This window comes from Vicia villosa, unplaced genomic scaffold (genome assembly GCF_029867415.1).
Source record: "Vicia villosa cultivar HV-30 ecotype Madison, WI unplaced genomic scaffold, Vvil1.0 ctg.000910F_1_1, whole genome shotgun sequence".
In the NCBI taxonomy this organism is placed as follows: Eukaryota; Viridiplantae; Streptophyta; class Magnoliopsida; order Fabales; family Fabaceae; genus Vicia; species Vicia villosa.
Genome location: NW_026705408.1, coordinates 345,866 through 365,247, shown reverse-complemented (window position 1 = coordinate 365,247; position 19,382 = coordinate 345,866). Strand labels below are relative to the sequence as shown.

General features: G+C 28.0%; 1 protein-coding gene across 2 annotated transcripts; it reads right to left on the bottom strand.

The window, feature by feature from the left end:
- Positions 1–13,236: 13,236 nt before the first annotated feature.
- On the bottom strand, positions 13,237–16,132 carry LOC131632144 (probable trehalose-phosphate phosphatase J). Of its 2 annotated transcripts, none has more exons than XM_058902925.1 (12): positions 15,984–16,132; positions 15,603–15,861; positions 15,345–15,485; positions 15,185–15,256; positions 14,984–15,076; positions 14,822–14,884; positions 14,619–14,720; positions 14,437–14,514; positions 14,221–14,290; positions 13,868–13,938; positions 13,656–13,748; positions 13,237–13,552 (listed from the first exon to the last, which is right to left on the bottom strand). In XM_058902925.1, exons 2-12 carry the CDS (start codon positions 15,852–15,854, stop codon positions 13,484–13,486), a joined length of 1,104 nt encoding a protein of 367 aa, XP_058758908.1. In that variant the 5' UTR covers positions 15,855–15,861; positions 15,984–16,132; the 3' UTR covers positions 13,237–13,483. The 2 variants fall into 2 exon arrangements, with proteins under 2 accessions (XP_058758908.1, XP_058758906.1); XM_058902923.1 differs by having other exon boundaries at positions 15,965–16,124.
- Positions 16,133–19,382: the final 3,250 nt, after the last annotated feature.

The window sequence follows — 19,382 nt, the reverse complement described above, 5'->3', positions numbered from 1 at the left end:
TTGGTGAAACATGAGAATATTGTAGAAATTGGTTGGTAGTAACACCATTAAAATTAAGTGACTCTAGATCAAAACTTTTTTATAACCATTCAAAATATATATGTTGATTCTTTTAAATAACAAAAGAAAGAATCTTATATATTAATATAAAGGAAAAATAAAAGTTACAAAAGAAAGTACCAGTAATGCGCAAAAACAATAAATCCGACAAAGTCCAAGGTAGAAAAAACAGACAGAAGAATAAAACAACTGAACATCGTGAAAAGATAAAACTAGCCAATTAGTCAAACAATCTGAACTATCATGCAGCCTCAAACGCTCAAACCTCTTGAAAGAACAAGTTGGAGGAAGGTAGACACAACCACCTGTATTAGGGCAGTTAGTCACCTAGCTTAGAGTCTAATACCTAACCACTTTATTGGGTCTCGCTCACAATCTAGCACGAACATGTATTCACTTTCACGCCATACTAATAATTCTAGACATCTAATGATTAACCGTCAAATTTTCCCGACAAAAAAAATTTTATTTCGTATTTTCTAAATAGTTCAGAACACATAATGTCAGATCGAGACCAAATCTAAAGATGTATGTTTTCCCTAACTTAGACCCTGAGACAACTCAAACAAATTGATGTGGAGGAGGCCTAAGGCCGCTCCTCCCACTTAAAAACTCTGTACTAGATAAGACGCTTCCGACTCCACGTGCCCTACTCACACTACAAACCCCGCATTACTGTATATTGATTTTATGGTCCAAATGACAACCAATAATGGCCCTACATATAAATACTAGAAGTGTTCAGTTTTCTAGAGAAGGGCTATTTTTACTGTATTCCACAACTGGATTTATGGTAATAGTCGAATCCATGAAACCATTTCCAACACATATACAGAATACATAAATGTCAGAATACTAGAATGCATGACAGAACTAAAGCTATTGAGGGTGTTACTGGCAATATGGCCAAAGTAACATTGATGTAAACATTGAATAATAATGACAAATAGCACAAAGTTTTGAGTATTTTTGAGCACGAATTTTAAAGTGTAGCCCACAAGTGCAACTTTTGAGTCAGCTTCAGTTACTATAGGATAAAAATATTCCAAATAAGCCAGTTGATAAGGGACCCTCTTTTACTCATATTATTACCTGAATCTACAAGTATTCAATCATTGAATGGTTATAATGATCTTATCTCCATATTAAGGATATCTTACTGAGACATATATAGCAAGTTCGTTTTTGCTACATGTTGTTTGTTAGTAACATGAACATCACACGTGTGAAAGTGGTCCTAAAGTTTAATGCAAGTGGATTATTAATTAAGGTAACCAACCTTCTAGGTGTTGTAGGTAGGTGGAGTTAATTTCTTTTTGAATGTACTACATTACTATTACAATATATTGTACTAGCATTGTTCATTGAATCAAGACAATTATTAGTATGTGATATTTTAGAGATTAGTCAATATTGTTATTTGTCCAAATGAAGAATTTATGATATGTGTCTTTTAACTAAATGTGTAGTAAATAGTTTGAAAAGGAAAACAATAATTGGGGAGAAATGGAAGGTGAAAAGATAGCTAGATGTGAAATGTTGATGCTTTCACTTATTGGTCTTAAAGACCTAAGAACTAGTTGAGAAGTATCACTTCATGAAGTTATATTCAAGATGTTATAGTCTGTTTTTAGCTCTTTCTTTCCCAATGTAGTGCAGTGTGTCGTCAAACAGAAATGGTTGAGAATGAAAGTACTCTGCACCAATTGTTAACCATTGGATTTTCAATTTTTTTCATGGTGAAATTTTGTCTCAATGCATGTAATGTATTTTAGTCTTAAAGTAAACCTCGCTCTATTTTTGTGATGTATTGTTTTTTTAATAGAAAAACACATCTACTTAATATAAATCTAAGGTTGTCATGATGACAACCCTAGACAAAATATTTGATGTGGCATTCTCACATGATTTGATGCTTATGTGGCATTCTTACAAAACTTCTCAATTTAAGCCAAAATTTTCAATTTTTTAAAATATTTTATAAAATTTTCTATTTCATTGAAATGGTATTAATGAAATAAATATACAATATAAATTTTTAAACTGGTTTTTTTTTTGTTGCTATTTTATAACTCCTTTTGTTTAATTATAATCATTCACCCATTTATTGTATATATAAATTTTAATTTCTATCTATATGCACAATCATCATGTATATAAATATCTGATATTGGTCTATCATCGTTTGTACATCTAATCTTTTTGGTGATCTTCAATTTTTTGTAATAGTTTTTTTTCTTCTCTTTTACATATATGTCTTGGTTTGTATGATATAATAGAGACTGGATTGTTCCATTACAAATATTTAAAATCTTCTTTTTATTGATATAGTTTTTTCTACGTGAATCAGAAAGAAGAGGATGAAGATATTGGTTTATCATCGTTTGTACATTTAATCTTTTTGGCGATCGTCAATTTTATGTAATAGGTTTTTTTCTCCTCTTTTACATATATGTCTTGGTTTGTATGTCATAATAGAAACCAAATTGTTCCATTACAAATATTTAAACTCTTCTTTTAATTGATATAGTTTTTTCATCCGAATTTATTAATATAGTTTTTTCTATGTGAATCAGAAAGAAGATGATGAATTTTGTTGGATCACTACGGCTGGGAAAGAAATAAGAGGATAAAGATATTGGTTTATCATCGTTTGTACATCTAATCTTTTTGGTGATCTTCAATTTTTTGTAATAGTTTTTTTTCTTCTCTTTTACATATATGTATTGGTTTGTATGTCATAATAGAAACCGAGTTGTTCCATTACAAATATTTAAACTCTTCTTTTTATTGATATAGTTTTTTCATCTAAATTTATTGATATAGTTTTTTATATCTGAATCAGAAAGAAGATGATGAATTTTGTTGGATCATTACGGCTGAGAAAGACTTTGAAATGATAGTTCAAATAAATACATAGTTCAGTCCTAATATGTGCATCAAATAAAACTCTTCTCTTTTATTTATGTAATTTTTGTTATAATTTTTAGTTGTACCTTCATATGAATTTTAATGTATAAATTATAAAATTAATAGTGTTATAGTTTTTTTTTTTTTTAGTCTAAGAGTTGATCATATATGTTGATCAACAATATTAATGACATTATAATGATTTTAAAGTCATTTGAATTTATTTTTTTGTTATTATGTAACTTTAAATGTTTGTAATTATATTTTAATTTTGTATGTTTTGTACTTATTTTATCTTAATAGCATCTTAATTTTATCTTAATTTCTAAAATAAATTTGTGTCGTCCCAAAAATTAACCGGGCAAAAAACAATTTTGTGCCAAATTTGTTTTTATATAGATTAAAATTCACAAATAAATTTTACAACAAATTACAATTATATATTGTTAGTCTTAATGAACAAAAATTTATAAAAGAAAGAGCATCAATTATTTTGGGGAGAAATATAAGTTTTATGCAGTGATGTGCATAAAATGATATCCTCTATCTTTCAAGAAATAGGTGATATGATGATAAAATAAATTTAAATTTATAATGTAAATAAAAACAAAGATACTTATATAGTAAATTATTTACTACTTATTAGGATGAATACAAAATTATGTCAAATTAATTTTCATATTCTATTAAGAAAATAAAAATAAACTTTTGTCATCATGACAACTCTAGAAAAATCCTTGAAAAAAAACTTATGTGTCAATCTCACATGTTTTTCAAATTAAAATTATTAATAAAATTGATATAATTATAATATCTTTATTATTATTATAATTATTATTTTATTATTATTGATATGATTATTATTATTATTATTAATAATTTTACGTCTCTTAACTGAATTATAAGTTATGAATAATATTAAAGATGATAATACCGTTCATATTTCTATTCCTATTCAATCCCAATTATAATTAAGAAAACAAAACTTATAAAATATTTACATTCCTATTACAATTATTAAGGGTGTATAATAAAATAAAAACTATAATTATAAAAATTTAAATTTAATATATAATTTTAGAATATATTTAATTATTAATTCTAAATTTATTGTTGATTAATTTTGAGTTTTTTTACAATAGAACCTCAATTATAATATAAGCAAATACCATTATTGTGTAATTTTTCAAAATCCATTTTAGTTTATTCATTAATTTGTAGTGGAGTAATTTTTTACCCAAATTAATTAATAGATAATTTAAGATTAAAAATTATGATATTCATGATTATTATAAATTTATAATATTTTTATATTATAATTTTCATAGTTAAATTCTGATATAAAAATATAATATTTATATCTAAATATATCCCATAAAAAGTATCTTTCATGCAAAAAATAAGATAAAAGAGTATTATATGAAAAATATATATTTACTATTTCTTAATTATAACTTACTAATTTAATTTCTTCATAAATTATATTATAAATTGTCCGTTTCACAAACCTCTCGATTTTTGTAACTTTAATTCTCATAAATTTTAATTTTATTTCTTTAATTATTATTTTAATGGTCATTAAAACTATAATTAATATACACAATAAATTAATGTTTTGTGAACTAAAAATCATTAGAATCATTGGATTTGGAATCACTTTTCACTCTTTTCACTAATCATCATCTACCAAATTTTGAGGGAACTATAAAATTTATTTTGGTTGTCAATCAACTCTTGAGTGGTAATACTTCAATACATTTTAATAAATAGATTGGTAAAGTATTTTAACTCTGTTTTTATTGGTATCAAACATTTTTTACTTACTTTTCTAATTTTATATATTATTATTTAGTTTATTTTAGTTATTTAATTTTTGTTACAGTCATGTTTTTACTATTTTAATTATATTTTTATATATTTTATAATGAATATTTATTGATTAAATATATTTTTTTTAAGAAGTGCGTATAGAATGGTGGTTCAAATCATATAATATTGAAGCAAATGGAATGTATTGGAAGTACCGTTTAAAAAATATATATAAAAGAAGAAAATATCAAAAGTGCCATTTGAAAAATATGGAAAAAAAAATAGGAAAGATCAAAAATACCGTTAAGATATGAAGTAACTATCATCAATTTAAAATTATTATAGGGCAGTTTATATACAATTTTTTATGGGTCGGGATAAAATAGTGATAATTTTTTATGATATTAATTTTTTTAATTTTTAAAATGGTATAACTTTTGTTAAGTGTTAATAATAAAAAACTCTTTTTTTTTTAAACTACGATCATTCAATTTCTAAAATAAATAAATTATATTAATTAATTTATTAATTGTATTAATAAATATTTAAATTTTAAAATAATTAATTATAGTTTATATTGAATGTAATTCTACAAAAGATATGTTGTTTGTATCCCCGTAATCAATTATAGGGCCGAATTGTTTCATTAATTTAACTGTATATTCTTATTTAATCAATTACTTTTTATTGAATTTAAATAATATGGTGATATAAATATATATAATAATATTTTATGTTTGTAAAAGAAAATATATTCATAACTATTAAATTGACATTTATACCTAAATTTAGTTTAGATGAAAGTAAAACTTTTAGCTTTCTCTATCATAATTTATAATAAGTATAAGCCTGGTATCATTTATTTATTGAAGAATTTGAATTTCATACAATATTGAACACAAAAATAATATTATTTATATTTTATTAAATTTGTGAGTGGATGATAAAATTAATATAAATATATAAAATAAAATCAAAACAAAAAATAGTTTTATAATAAATTATTAATTATTGTCTAAAATAAAAACTAAATTATATCAAACTAAATTTTACAATAGATAAAAAAGGAAATTCCAATATCTTAATAAAAGTTCTATATTTCAAACTGAATTTAATTGATATGCATTATTTTAAACTTAATGAATTTAATTGATATGCATTATTTTAAACTTAATGATAGTTATTATATTTTTTTGTAGTATTTTATTTTTATTAAATATCACATATGTATAATTGTGATTCACCAACCGTGTAAAATACAACATAAACTTATAAAAAAAATTAAAATTGATTATGAAAAGAGGTTTATTTAAATTGTCAACTGTCAATATAAATAGATATAATATAAATTTCAATATTTTAACTTTATATATTATCGACTAAATATAAATATTTGTATTTTAATATTATAATATATTAACAACTAAAATATATGAGATTTTAGATAATTTTATTTTTAATAAAAAATATTATTAAATTGTTATTTATTAATTATAGTACATAATTTTTAATTTATTTCTAATATATATCCGCGCATCGCGCGGGCCACAATCTAGTTAAAATATATTAGAAGTTGTTGCTTTACAGTTTTGAAATATATTGCCATTGAAGATATTATTGGTCTAGTCGCGGATTAGGTCGTTTTCTTTAAGACGTTTCGTAACCGTGTATAAAATTAGGAAATTTCTTTACCCACCTCTCTCTTTTCTTGGTCACCTCTGGTGAAAAACCCAAAATACCCTCACTTCGGAAATGCATTTCCGAAACGCTTATTTTTTTTTTCAAAATTTGTCTTATTTCGGAAATGCACTTCCGAAAATACGAAAAAAATGTGTTTTCGGAGATGCATTTCCGAAAACAACCCCTTTTTTGGGTTTTCGGAAATGCATTTCCGAAAACACCTTTTTTTTTTGGGAGGGGGGTGTCTTCGGATATACACTTCCGAATTTTTTTTGGGAGGGGGGTGTCTTCGGATATACACTTCCGAAATATTCCAAGACCAAATTGGTCTTGGAATGTTTCGGATATACACTAAAGAATTCAATAATTATTAAAAAATTAAAATCAAGGTGAATCAATACAATTAATAGGTATAAAATCAAGGTGAATCAATACAATTAATAGGTATAAAATTTCCTAAACAATTTTAAAGTTAAAAATTATTTTACTAACTTATATAAATCAAAAACATCTTAATTTCATAAGTAAATTTTGAATTATTTAAAATTAAATATAATATATAAATATAAATATAATATATATATATATATTATAAATTAAAACACTCATTTTTTTAATTATTTTTGTAAATATATAAATATATAATAATTATTATAAATATATAAATATATAAATAAAAAATTATAACTCATTTTGTAAGTGAAATTATTTTAATTATTTTAATTAAAATTATTTTAAATTTTAAAATTTGAATCAAAATAGAAATATATAATAATTATTATTCATAACTCATAAATTATATCAAAATATATAATTATTATTATTCATTACTCATAAATTATATCAAATTTATGATAATTGAATTAATTAATATCCTAAAATTAATTTTTGGGATTTTTTAGATTTTTTTTGTTGTTTCGGAGATGCATCTCCGAATTAGTCAAAATCCCAATTTTTGGGATTTTTTCGGAAATGCACTTCCGAAGTCTGGAAAAATTTAGAAAAAAAAATATTTCGGAAATGCATTTCTGAAGCGGGGTAAAATGGGGTTTTCGCTGGGGGTGACCCCCATAGGGAGGTGGGTAAAGAAAAAATCTAAAATTATGCAAAATAGTCACTCAATCAAGCTGCCTCCAATATAAAACAACTCCACTATTTTAGGATTACTATTTACAACAATAGATAATCGATTTAGAAATACATCATGTGATGGTTTAAGAACCAATTAAATATAGTATAAATATCACACGTAGTATATGGTATATAAATCAGTCGTAATAATTTCTCAAACAATGAGAAATTCAAATAATTATCAAAGAAAATTCAATAAAGGTCATTCGACCACTCAAAATAATTTCTCAAATAAGAAGCAATTCAATTAGCTCTTCAAAGAGAATCCAAAAATAATACTTTATAATTTTTGAACTCAAATGAGGAGAAATTAAAATAATTCTCTAAAGAGAATTCAAGAAAGTATTTGGAAAATTCAATGAATAGAAAGAAGGAGAGAGAAGTCGGCACTTCGAAAGAAGCAGAGAGTGAGGAAGGAAAAACTCAATAATTTTTTTGTGTATTTTAGAATGAAACATGTAAATTTCTTATATAGTGAACTAATCTAACCAATGAATGAAAACTAAGCGAGCGATGTGGGACTTAATGAATTTTCTCACTTAACACAAAACACAAAACTTTCTTACAATATGGAAATTAAACAATTTTTTTAAATTCATCATATTGGAATATTCACATGTTCCAACAACCACCCACTTGAATTTAAATGTTTTTTTAAGAAGTAACGTCAAATGTTTCTAAGATTTTGCATAAACAAATGTGTTTACGACTTGAACCTTTGTGTAGTAAGTATCCGTTTTAACAAGAGTGACATAATTGTCTTGAACTCTATCTCAGACATCAAACTCGCACACAAACTTTTCTTAATGTGTATTCTAATAGCCCGTGCTTTAATGGTCCTGCACGTGTATCCCGATTTAATGAAGGCTCTCGAAATTCTGCCTCAAAATTTCATAATCACATAGGTTGATTACTCATGTAGACTAGGTACTCCCTTATACAGAGTATAGATCTCATTAAGAGTTTTTATTATCTCATCCTCTTATTGCTTCAAGATTCATGTTTTACTTAGTTACTCTCACATGATAATCTCATATTACTCACAACTTGCCATTACCCATTGAACATATTTCTTGTGATCTCTAGTCATTTAAGTTGGGTTACCATCATGAGAAACTCACTTTAGACATTAGTCCCGATCTAATTGGATGTATTATGGACTTTCTCTCTAGCTAATTCTTTCGTCAAAGAATCTGCTAAATTTTCATCAGTGTGTACATGATCCACTCTTACAACTCCTTTAGAGATACAGTCTCTAACAGTGTTGTGTTGCCTCCTTATTGGACATCACTTACCATTATACTAATGATTCTCATTTTTTACAATACCCGTGATATTATCGCAGTAGATCAACACAGTTGGCACAAGCTTTTCTCATAAAGAGATCTTAAATAGTAATCATCTTAACCAACTTGCTTCTACACTAGCAATCACTAATGCTATCATTTCAGACTCCATCGTGGACTAGGAAAGATAGTAAGATAGTTTGTTTTTTTTATTTCCAAGATACAACTCCTCCAGCTATACTGAATATATAGCCACTAGTTGCTTTGGAATCATCTGGTAAGGTATTCCAATCTACATCACTTAATTCTTCAATTATAGTAGGAAATCTCTGATAATGTAAACCTAAAATCATTGTCCTCTTAAGGTATCACATGACCCTCTCAATGATTTTTCAATGCTCATTGGTCGATCTACTTGTAAACCTGCACAAAAATCCTACACATATGCAATATCGGGTCTAATACAATCAATGACATATCTATGATTTCCAATTATGCTCTCATACTCAGGTTGTCTAAAACTATCAACAATGTTCATAGATAGTTCAACATAAGATCGTGTGCAAGCAGGTTTAGAGTCATAATAAATACATTTCTTTAAGATCTTCTCCATATAAAGAGTTTGGTCCTAAGAAATTTCCTTGTTCGGATCTAGATATCTTAATATCAAGAATCACATTGGCTTCTTCGAGGTCTTTCATATCAAATTTTTTTCACAACAACGATTTTACATCATTAACTACACGAAGGTTTGATCTAAACATGACTTAGTCGTCTACCAAGACATATGATAGTGCAAATGCCATTTTCAGATTCCTAATAAACGCATTTGTCCCTTTGATTCACTTTGTACCCATTCATTATCATTAATTTATCAAACTTTTCGTGACATTGCTTTGGAGCTTGTTTTAGACCTACAGAGGCTTATCTAACTTACAGAACTTGTTTTCTTGATTATGAACCACAAACCCTTCTAAGTGGTCCATATAGATTTCTTCTTATAAGTCACTGTTTAAAAAAGTTGTTTATGATCTATTTGGTATACTATTAAGTTATAAATAGCATCAATTGAAAACAGTAACCTAATGGATGTAATTATAGTGATTGGAGAAAAAGTATCAAAGAAATATATATTTTCTCTTTGCCTAAAACTTTTGGCTACAAGGAGAGCCTCGTACTTATCAACTGTTTCATCAAGTTTTAGTTTATTTTTCAAAACTCATTTACAAATTACAACCAATTAGTTTGCAACCAGGGGCAATTCTACTAAGTGTCAGGTCATGTTATATTCTATAGAATCTATCTCTTCATTAATAGCTTCTTGCCACAAATTTGCATCCAGAGATGACAAGGCTTCTTGAAGATTTGTTGGATCTTCTTCTATTGTATAGGTCGCATAATCAGACCATAATCTTTAGAAGTTCTTACTCATTTACTTTGTCGAAGTTCTGTTTCCACTTTGTCGTTGCTTTCGGTGCTTCTTATTACAAGAATGTGATTTGATTCAGTTCCCACACTATTTCTTGATTTGAAAGGAAATTTATTTTCATATACTTCAAAATCATTTGATTTTATGATCAATTTAACATTTAGGTCACAACACCTATATGCATTACTCTTTGATGCATGTCCAATGAATACATATTCATAGGCTCTACTAGCAAGTTTTGCTTGCTACATATCTGGAATTCTGACATAAGCCAAACAGCCCCAAGTTCTAAAGTAAGACAAGTTTGGTTGTCTTTTCTTTAATATCTCATAAGGAGAAGGGCATATCAAATAGTCAATAAAAATTTCCCCCTAGTGAGGAGCAGCAACTGAATTCATCATTATTGCAACAACTAGTTATGTAAGAGTTTTATTCTTTCTATCTGAAATCATATTTAGTTCCCCTAACACTACGAAGTCACTTTATATTCTTACTAAATTGAATTTCCATTTCATTTATAAATGTCTTAACATAGCAGTTTTACAAAAATATTATTCTTAGTGATTGTGTACAAGTCTACCTCAATAGACTGACTAAACCTTGCCTTTTCAAAAGAAAACCAGAAACAAGATTCTTTATAATCTCTGAAGTATGCATGACTTCCTTCAAGATTAAAGTATTTTTGAAAGGTGGACTATGCTCCACTTCTCCAATACCAACAACATTAATAGTGTGGGCAAATTCCAACGACACTTTCATTTTGGCGTATATTTTGAATATTTCACGATCGTAAGAAACATGAAGATATGAGCCAATATCTAACCACCAACCATCATATTCACTAATCATGTTGATTTGCGTGATCAAAGTAATAAATAGATCATCAGCCAGGTTAACATCTACATTAATTAGGGGCACCACAAGGTTTAAGTTTAATGTTACATTTCTTAATCATACGACCTAGTTTTCTACAATTGAAAACATCAGCGTAATTTATTTATGGTGGGTGGTTATTGCCTATCAATTGGATTAATTAGGGCCCGTGAAGAATTATCATTCTCATAATTTGGTTCACAATATTGCAGTTTTGATTTTTTAATCATTTGCCAAATGGCTTCAGAACTTCACTGAATTTTTCTTTTTTTTTGGTTGGTTGAACCAACCAAAACTTTCTTTTGATCTTATCTATGAGATTCTTCTTCAACTCAAAAGCGAATAATCAAATTCTCAATTAATTTTTGTTTTGTTTTGTGGTGAAGCAAAATGGTTAAAACTTTCAAACTATGGCATAACTTATTAAATAATAAAAAATAATTTAAAATTGTTCATCTAAACACATATCTTTTTTGAGGATCTTACAAGCCGTTTTTTAAAATTATTTTATTACTTCATTTGCTTTTGTATTCATGATAATTCTTATTAACTAATAATTAATTTAATTAATTTTAAAAAAATTTAATCATTAATTTCTTAATTTTTAAATTTATGTGTAATAATTTATTAGTCTCTCTTTCATTTTTTTTTATTTTTCTCAATATGTAAATAGCATGTAATTTAAGTTATGCAATATCTTGATTATTGTTAAAAGAAAAAAAAATAGATTCATCAAATAACAATATATTTGGACTAAATAATTTATATTTTAAATTCATTTGATAATTTTTATATCTAGAGGAGTATTTTATTATTTTATCTTGTATTAATAACTAATAATTAATTGAATAAATTTTGAAAGACGGTTAGTTTTCTTCATTAATTTTTTTAAATTTTTGTTCAATAATTTTAAACAATATCTTCTTTAAATCAAAACTTGCATTTACGTCCATAATCAAAATTAAAAAAAAAAAGGCAAATTTGTAAAATTGAGAGATTAATAAATAGTCAAAGACAAAATATTTATTTTTCATTAATATAAATTTTGAAGAAGGAAGAAAAGAGTGCCGAACCCATAAAGTTTTAATAAAACATCTGCATAAATGATAATAAAAATCTTAATCTATTTCGGTTATATAAGCCTTATAATCAATACTTCTAGAGAAAAACTTGCATGGATACGAACATAAATCATGAGTGTTAGGAACAACCAATAAGAAAAGAGAAAAATTTAAATTTATTTAAAATTTAATTTCTTTTTTAATTGAATTCATGGGGTGGTTGTGATTGAGTAGGAGAGAGAAACAAATATTTTTTATTTTTTAATTAATAAAAAATTGTGATTGGTTGTTTGTATAGCCACCTGTTATATTTGTGCTCATGCAATTATTTTTCATACTTCTATTATGCAGCATGATGTATTTGGTACCTTATAAAATATAGTACCTGTGTTATTGCTTTATTAATAATATTAGTAGTTGATTCACAAATCATAATTTAAATGATCAAAAACAAAACTGAAATATTTATAGATTTGATTCATATACACTCTATTTAATAAAACTGAATATTTCATTATACTTCCTCCAATCATAGACAAAAGAACAAAACTTGATTAGACCATACATTGCGTTTTGTTCACCTAAATATTTTTTATTTTTAAAACCAGACGAAGTATAATATACTTTGCATTTTGCACAACAAAAGAAAACAACAGCTTAACAAAAAAAATCATTTTATTAGGTTTTTAATAAAAAAATCAAAATACAAAACTCTTATTACCAGAAGCAGCCAAAGGTGGTTTATCATTAATCAACTTCTAGATTCTTTTCTAGCCATACTAGCCATAAGAATACATCCAAATTATTAATTTTTTTTCCTTCTTCATAATTTCTGGAACAAATGGTACTTAACATCGATATTTTCAAAGTCTCATGACCACAAAACAACAAATAAATTCGTACGAGCATGCAATTAAACTACATTATGGGTCCATGTCACGACACATAAATTAACAATAAATACATAATAATATTTAATCATAATATTTATAAAAAGAGTACAATTTTTAACCCTTCCAGAATTACATTATCTGATATGGTTAGTACATATACTTTTCCCCGTACTAATAATTACTTCCTAATTACATCAATTTAGACATTCGAGCTTCAAACTCAGAAAAACACTTTCGTTTTTCTTTTCTTTTTTCATACAATTTTGCTCAATGTCCTATTCTAAACAAAAACAAAAATAAAAAGGTTATGTATTTTATAGCTGGTAGAGATGTACAATGTCTTGTCTTCATCTACACCCTAGAACGTGATTTTGTAGATAATTTTTTCCACTCCACCAAACGCTGCAGAAAATCCATAACCTGCATGAAAATTAATTAATTAATATATTTAATAAATGTATAAATAATATACTTGGTAAATAAATAAATAAATAAACTAATTAATTAATTAAATTATGCTTGCCTCATTGGGTTCCTGTAGAGTGTAAGAAGCAGTAGTTTCTTTAGGAAATTTAGAGACCAGAATTCCAAATCCTTGTCCTCTGTCTCTTAGTTTCTGTTTAACATAAAATAATCAGTTTGTTAATTATCCAAAATAGTTAACAAAAAGTTAAAACATACTGGATTAAGAAATAAAAAAATTGATTAAAGAAAATAATGAAGATCATTGGATACCTTGAATGCATCTTCATCGGTTCTATCATCACCAATATAAACAGGAAACACATCGTTACAGTTGGCAAATCCTGTTGAAAACGATTTATTAGTTACTTAATTGAAGGTCTAGTGTTTAATCAGTGTTTAATTAGTGTTTAATCAATAAACTAATCCCACGAGGGTGTAGGTGTCACCCTCTTAATTCTTTGTAATGGTCAAATAGTTTGAAGAATTATCCAACTAATTAAAGACCATGAATAGGACTTTGTTTGTAAGTTAGTGTGATTAACTAATTAACTAATTATTATTATTATATTTTTTTAATGTAATATATAATGTTTGATAGTGACAAATATTAAAAGTTAACTCACCAAGTGACTCTAACAAAAATTCTAAAGCCTTGCCCTTGTCCCATTTAATTGAGGGACGAATCTCGAATACCTGTATTAAACAAATGAGATTGAAAGTGAGACATCTATTTTTATCTTATTCTTAATCCATGTCTTAATCACCTTTGAATTAATTAAATCACAATATAAACCACCCAAATTAAATTAATTAAAAAATTAAATAAAACTATGACCCACCTTTCTTCCTTGTGCAAGACGAAGTTTTGGATACTCCTTTAACACTGATTTTACTTGCTGTGCTAATTCAATCCATCTCTGCGTTTAATAAAAATAACTTTGATTTAGATCATAAATATATACTAGTATATATATATAATTACAGTGATTAATATTCTTTAAGCTTGTAATTATAAATATACCTTCTCCTCAACACATCTAAAATGAACAGCGGCACAGAACTTATGATTCTCAACTCTAGCACCAGGAGTTGATTTTGTTTTCTCAACTAATTGTTCATACACCTGAAAAGAAAATTCATAAAGTTAAAAATAAAAATTAGTTTTTCTTATTATAAGTTTTTGAAAAATTATATTAGTAGTTGTGTTGTGTGAGTGTGAGTTACCTCATTTATCATAGGAACAAATTCACTAGCAGGTTGAAAAAGAATTTCCTCTGCTTTGTCATTCTACAAACCATGATAAAATGTTAATTTTATTTTTTTTTAAAAATTACTAAAATTTATATAAGTAAAATATATAATACACTATAGAGGTAGTTTATTTACTTTGTTGGAATTAGACTCTTTTGTTGGCCCTTTAATATCCATTCCATGGCTTCCAGCATAATATAGTTCAGCCAATCGGATAAAATTGTACACCTGAAAATTATTTTCAGAAACAAAATTAAAATCAAAAAAAAATTTTATTTTTTTTCTGTACAAGAAAAAGATTATATATAAAAGAAATTTAAAAGAGTAAAAGTGTACTTTGTCAATGCATCTTCCAGTAACAATTGCAGTAGGAAAACACCTTGCAAGTTTCCTAACTGTTTTTCTCATCTGAATTACACGTGATAATAGAATTTATAAGAAACCAAAAATAAACAGATTTAACGGATATGCATTGACAGTGTAAAACTAAACTAACCGAATCCGACATGAAAGCGCGGTCGGGATCGTCGACGATGGGAGACAAAGTACCATCATAGTCCAAAAACATGACAACTTGTTTCCCCTTAGCAGCATCCATAATCTGCTCAAACATGTCTAATGCAGATGGATGATGAAGCTGTTTCAAAAAACACAACAACTTTGATAAAACTGTTTGATATGAATCAGATCCATTTTTTGTTGAAATTTTGCATGTGTAAAAACAGAGAGGTTGATGAATGATGATGATGCTTACAATCCAAGAATTGTATTCTTCAGCCAGAGAAGGAGTTGATTTTGCATGAGTTGGAGAAGAAGCTCTCATGGAATCAATGGAAATATTGATTCTCTGTCCTCCATTGATTTCAAGGTTCTTCAAAATTCTCCTTCTCGGAATGGGAATGTAACCACCGGGTGCCGCCGGTGGCTTCTGTGCCACGGTAATACTACTATTACCGCCGTTGATTCCGGTTTTCGTCTCCGACACTACCACATTCTGTTGAGTCATTTTCTCACTGTAAATCAAACATTCAAACATTCAAACATCCAACCAAACAAACTATATTAATATTACAAATTTTACATTATTAAACCTGAAGAATGTCAAGAAATTAGTACATGTTCATTGAAGGTTCACCTTAAGGTTTTGTGGTGATTGCAATGAGTTGCAAATGAGATGAAGAAGGGGAATTTGAAGAGGGAGAGAATAATTGAAACTCTAGAGAGAGAGTGAGAGAGAATAAGAGAGAGAGAGAGAGAGAGAGAGAGAGAGAGAGAGAGAGAGAGTGGGAGTGGGAGTGGGGGAAGAAGACATAGGGTGTGGGTTAGATTTATAGGAAGAGAAAGAAGAAGTTCCAAAAGGACCAAAATTCACTGGTGGGACCAAGTTTGAAAAAAACTATTATGACCCCACAACACACCTTTGCCTTACCCCTATAGATATCCTTGAGGTCCCCGCCAGTATACCACACACACTGCACTATCTTTCTCTATTCTTTATTCTCTATTTTTTTCTTCACAATTCACACTGCTTCAAACTTCAAACATCAAACTACTATTGCTACTAACAGAAGATACCAAATGGTTTTTTCTTGGTTCCTATAATTGTAGTCCAATTCAGTTTTTATTTATATTATATATATCTCTAAATCACTGAACTAAGAATAGTACATATTCATTTATTTTTTGTTTGCTAAATTAAGTAGTAAACTAAACTAGTTCTATATGCTTTTTAATCTTTCAAATCTACTTTTTTGTTTAGTTTTGTTTTTAGGTTAAAGAATCAAATCACAACACGTGGCTAATATCCTTTAGCCGACTAATTCATAGAGCTTTCTACCGCCTACACGTTGTATAAACCGTGTTGTTAATATTTTATGGAAGAAAAACATGATTTAGTATCCACTTGACCAGGTCATGTAAGAATTGATTATTTGATTCTATTTGCCAAATCGGTTATGATATAGGCTTATGTGACAATACGATAGTTTTTTATTTTAAAAATGTTCTTGAGAGAGGGGTAAGAGGTTCTCGTAATCGAAACGGGTGATATGATTCCATATTTGATGTTGCGATCATATTTGCTTCTTTTTGCATGTTGATTTGTTCAAAACAAAAAAACTATTGGTGAAATGGTGAAGTATTCTTTAGTGCAGTAGATTTGTGTTTCCGGTGCGGTGAAGAAAGGATTATCGCTATGTTTGATAAAATTACCGGTTAGGTGATAAGTTAACTTATAATTTATGGCTGATAGTTTATGTCTGATGGCTGATGGGTGATGGCTTATAGCTGATGACCGATAGCTCATAAGCTAAATAAAGTGTTTGATAAAATTAGCGGTTTAATTAGCTGATAAATGTAAAATGATATAAAAAGACATTTATTAATTAATAATTAAATGCACATTTAAAATAATTAAAATTTATAAGGGTATTAATGGAAGAAAATATGATAAGCTATAAGCTAAAACGTTATATAAAATAACGTCTGAAAAAATAAGTTATAAGGTAATAAAATAAGCTATAAGCTCGTGATAGAAAGACTGTTACCAAGCAGGTCTTTTATTATCATACGGGCTTATAAGTTATAAGCTATAAGCTCAAAATATGGTTTGCCAAACAGAGCCTATATGGTATTTTGGATTGGTCAAAGGTCCGCATAAATAAAACCCATCACTACTTTGGAATAAGGCCTAATAACTATTTGCCTTAGGTGTATATATATTGTTACGTGCATAAGGCTTAAGATACACATTTTTTACACTACATTTCATCTTGTTTTGGACTCATTCATTGAGTCGAGTATTGAGTCTATCATCTTAATTCACACAGAATTCTAGTTTTGATCTAAAATGATGGTGATGTCTATGGTAATCGACTTTCGATTCTCGTGAATTTCCATTATCAGATTATGTCTGATGCGAAAGCTAGTTTGCCGTAATGGAGTACTAAGATAGAACGTGATAACCTTTGTTGAGAATTCCTTCGAATCTTTCGACTTGATACCAAAAGAAAGTCACCATGTAAAGAGGAGTTTTCCCAAATGAATTTTCTTATATCAGTGTTAGCATAACTAAGAACTAGGAGATTACAAAAAGAAGCCAGGCATTCTGAAGCTATGGAAGGAACGACGATACCTTCAACATAACATCTCAAAAACCATTACCTCTACAGTAATGGAAACTCCAAGAAACAAAGGAAATCCTAAAGGTTCTACATGCCTCAGAACAACCGAGGAGGTAAAACTATGAACGTACAATTCGTTAAGGCGTGTTAGACTAACACTGCGAGCATGTCAATATCATCATTCGCTAATGAGAGGCAATATATCTCCAGGAGTCGATCATGGATCAAACAAATAAAAAAGCTAAGTTTTTCACTTCACTCTTATTCCCTCAAGATTGATGTAGTCGATGCTATCATGCAAACTATGGCTGATTGTGCCAGAAGTTGCACTACACCCATAGTGAATAATACCTTGTAGTCGTAGTAGTGAAAACTTGAGGTCGACCAAAATATTAGCCCTAGAAGGAGGTGGGTAACTTGGAAATACGATAACAACGGTTTGTGCGTCAAGTATGAATGCACGATACAGATGGAGAACCCTCGTCATATGTCTAATCATGGTCAGTCGTTAATGGGCATCAATCTTTAACCATTATATGTATTTTAGCAAAGAAGGTGGTGACTTCTGAAGAAGTTAAGACAAGCATTAAGCGGTTTTATAAATCATTAAGCCACAAACTCATTTTCAAGGGTCGCACGACAAAGGCCCCGAACTAAGAATTTACTTTAAGGTATGGTGTACAAACAACATTCGAGCTAAGTATTTTAGAAAAAAACATTCAGATTTTGAATCATTTAATTGTCTCCTAATATGAAAATATTTTATATGAATAACATTATAATCTTTGTCCAAATAATGTAAGTTACGCCCTTTCAAAAGCACAATCAAAGAAATAAAGTGCATTAAGTCGCAGCTAGTACACCCTTCCCCTATTTTAGGAGCCAGGCACTCAAATGGCGTAGAGAGTGATCCCAGAGACGTTAACCTTGAACCAATCTCAAACTTGAGCGCATGTAAAGGGATCTAACTCTTGGCCGAAAAATTGTCCCTAACGACGCTGAAGAATTACGCTTGTTCCCAACAAATGGGATGGATAATGAAGAAATGCCAAAAGGTTAAGTTATTTCCCAACAAATGGGATAGATAATGACAAGGCGCCATAGATCATGCCAGTTCCTAACAAACAGGATGTGTAAAGCATAATCAACCTATAAGGTGTCAAATTTTGAAGAAAATAAATCAAATCATCAAATTATTAAAGCACGTAAGAAACAAGTTTAATTAATATAATAATAATATCATCACAAAGACAAAAGAAGAGCAAAGGCACACAGGCTGAATCAAGACATAACAAATCATTCATCATGACTTCCTTTAGGGGTGTCATCATCTCCGACTATGGTGTCCTCTCGAACCACTTTCCCTAGGTCCATCTCAGACCGTGGAACATGTGCCCAAACACAACAACTAC

What these genes read in the sequence shown, in the direction of transcription:
- LOC131632144 (XM_058902923.1), bottom strand. An exon ending in CTGGAAGATGCATTGACAAA is followed by an intron (nt 15,077 to 15,184) that starts GTACACTTTTAC and finishes AATAATTTTCAG; the next exon opens with GTGTACAATTTTATCCGATT. An exon ending in ATTTTTGTTAGAGTCACTTG is followed by an intron (nt 13,939 to 14,220) that starts GTGAGTTAACTT and finishes CGTTTTCAACAG; the next exon opens with GATTTGCCAACTGTAACGAT.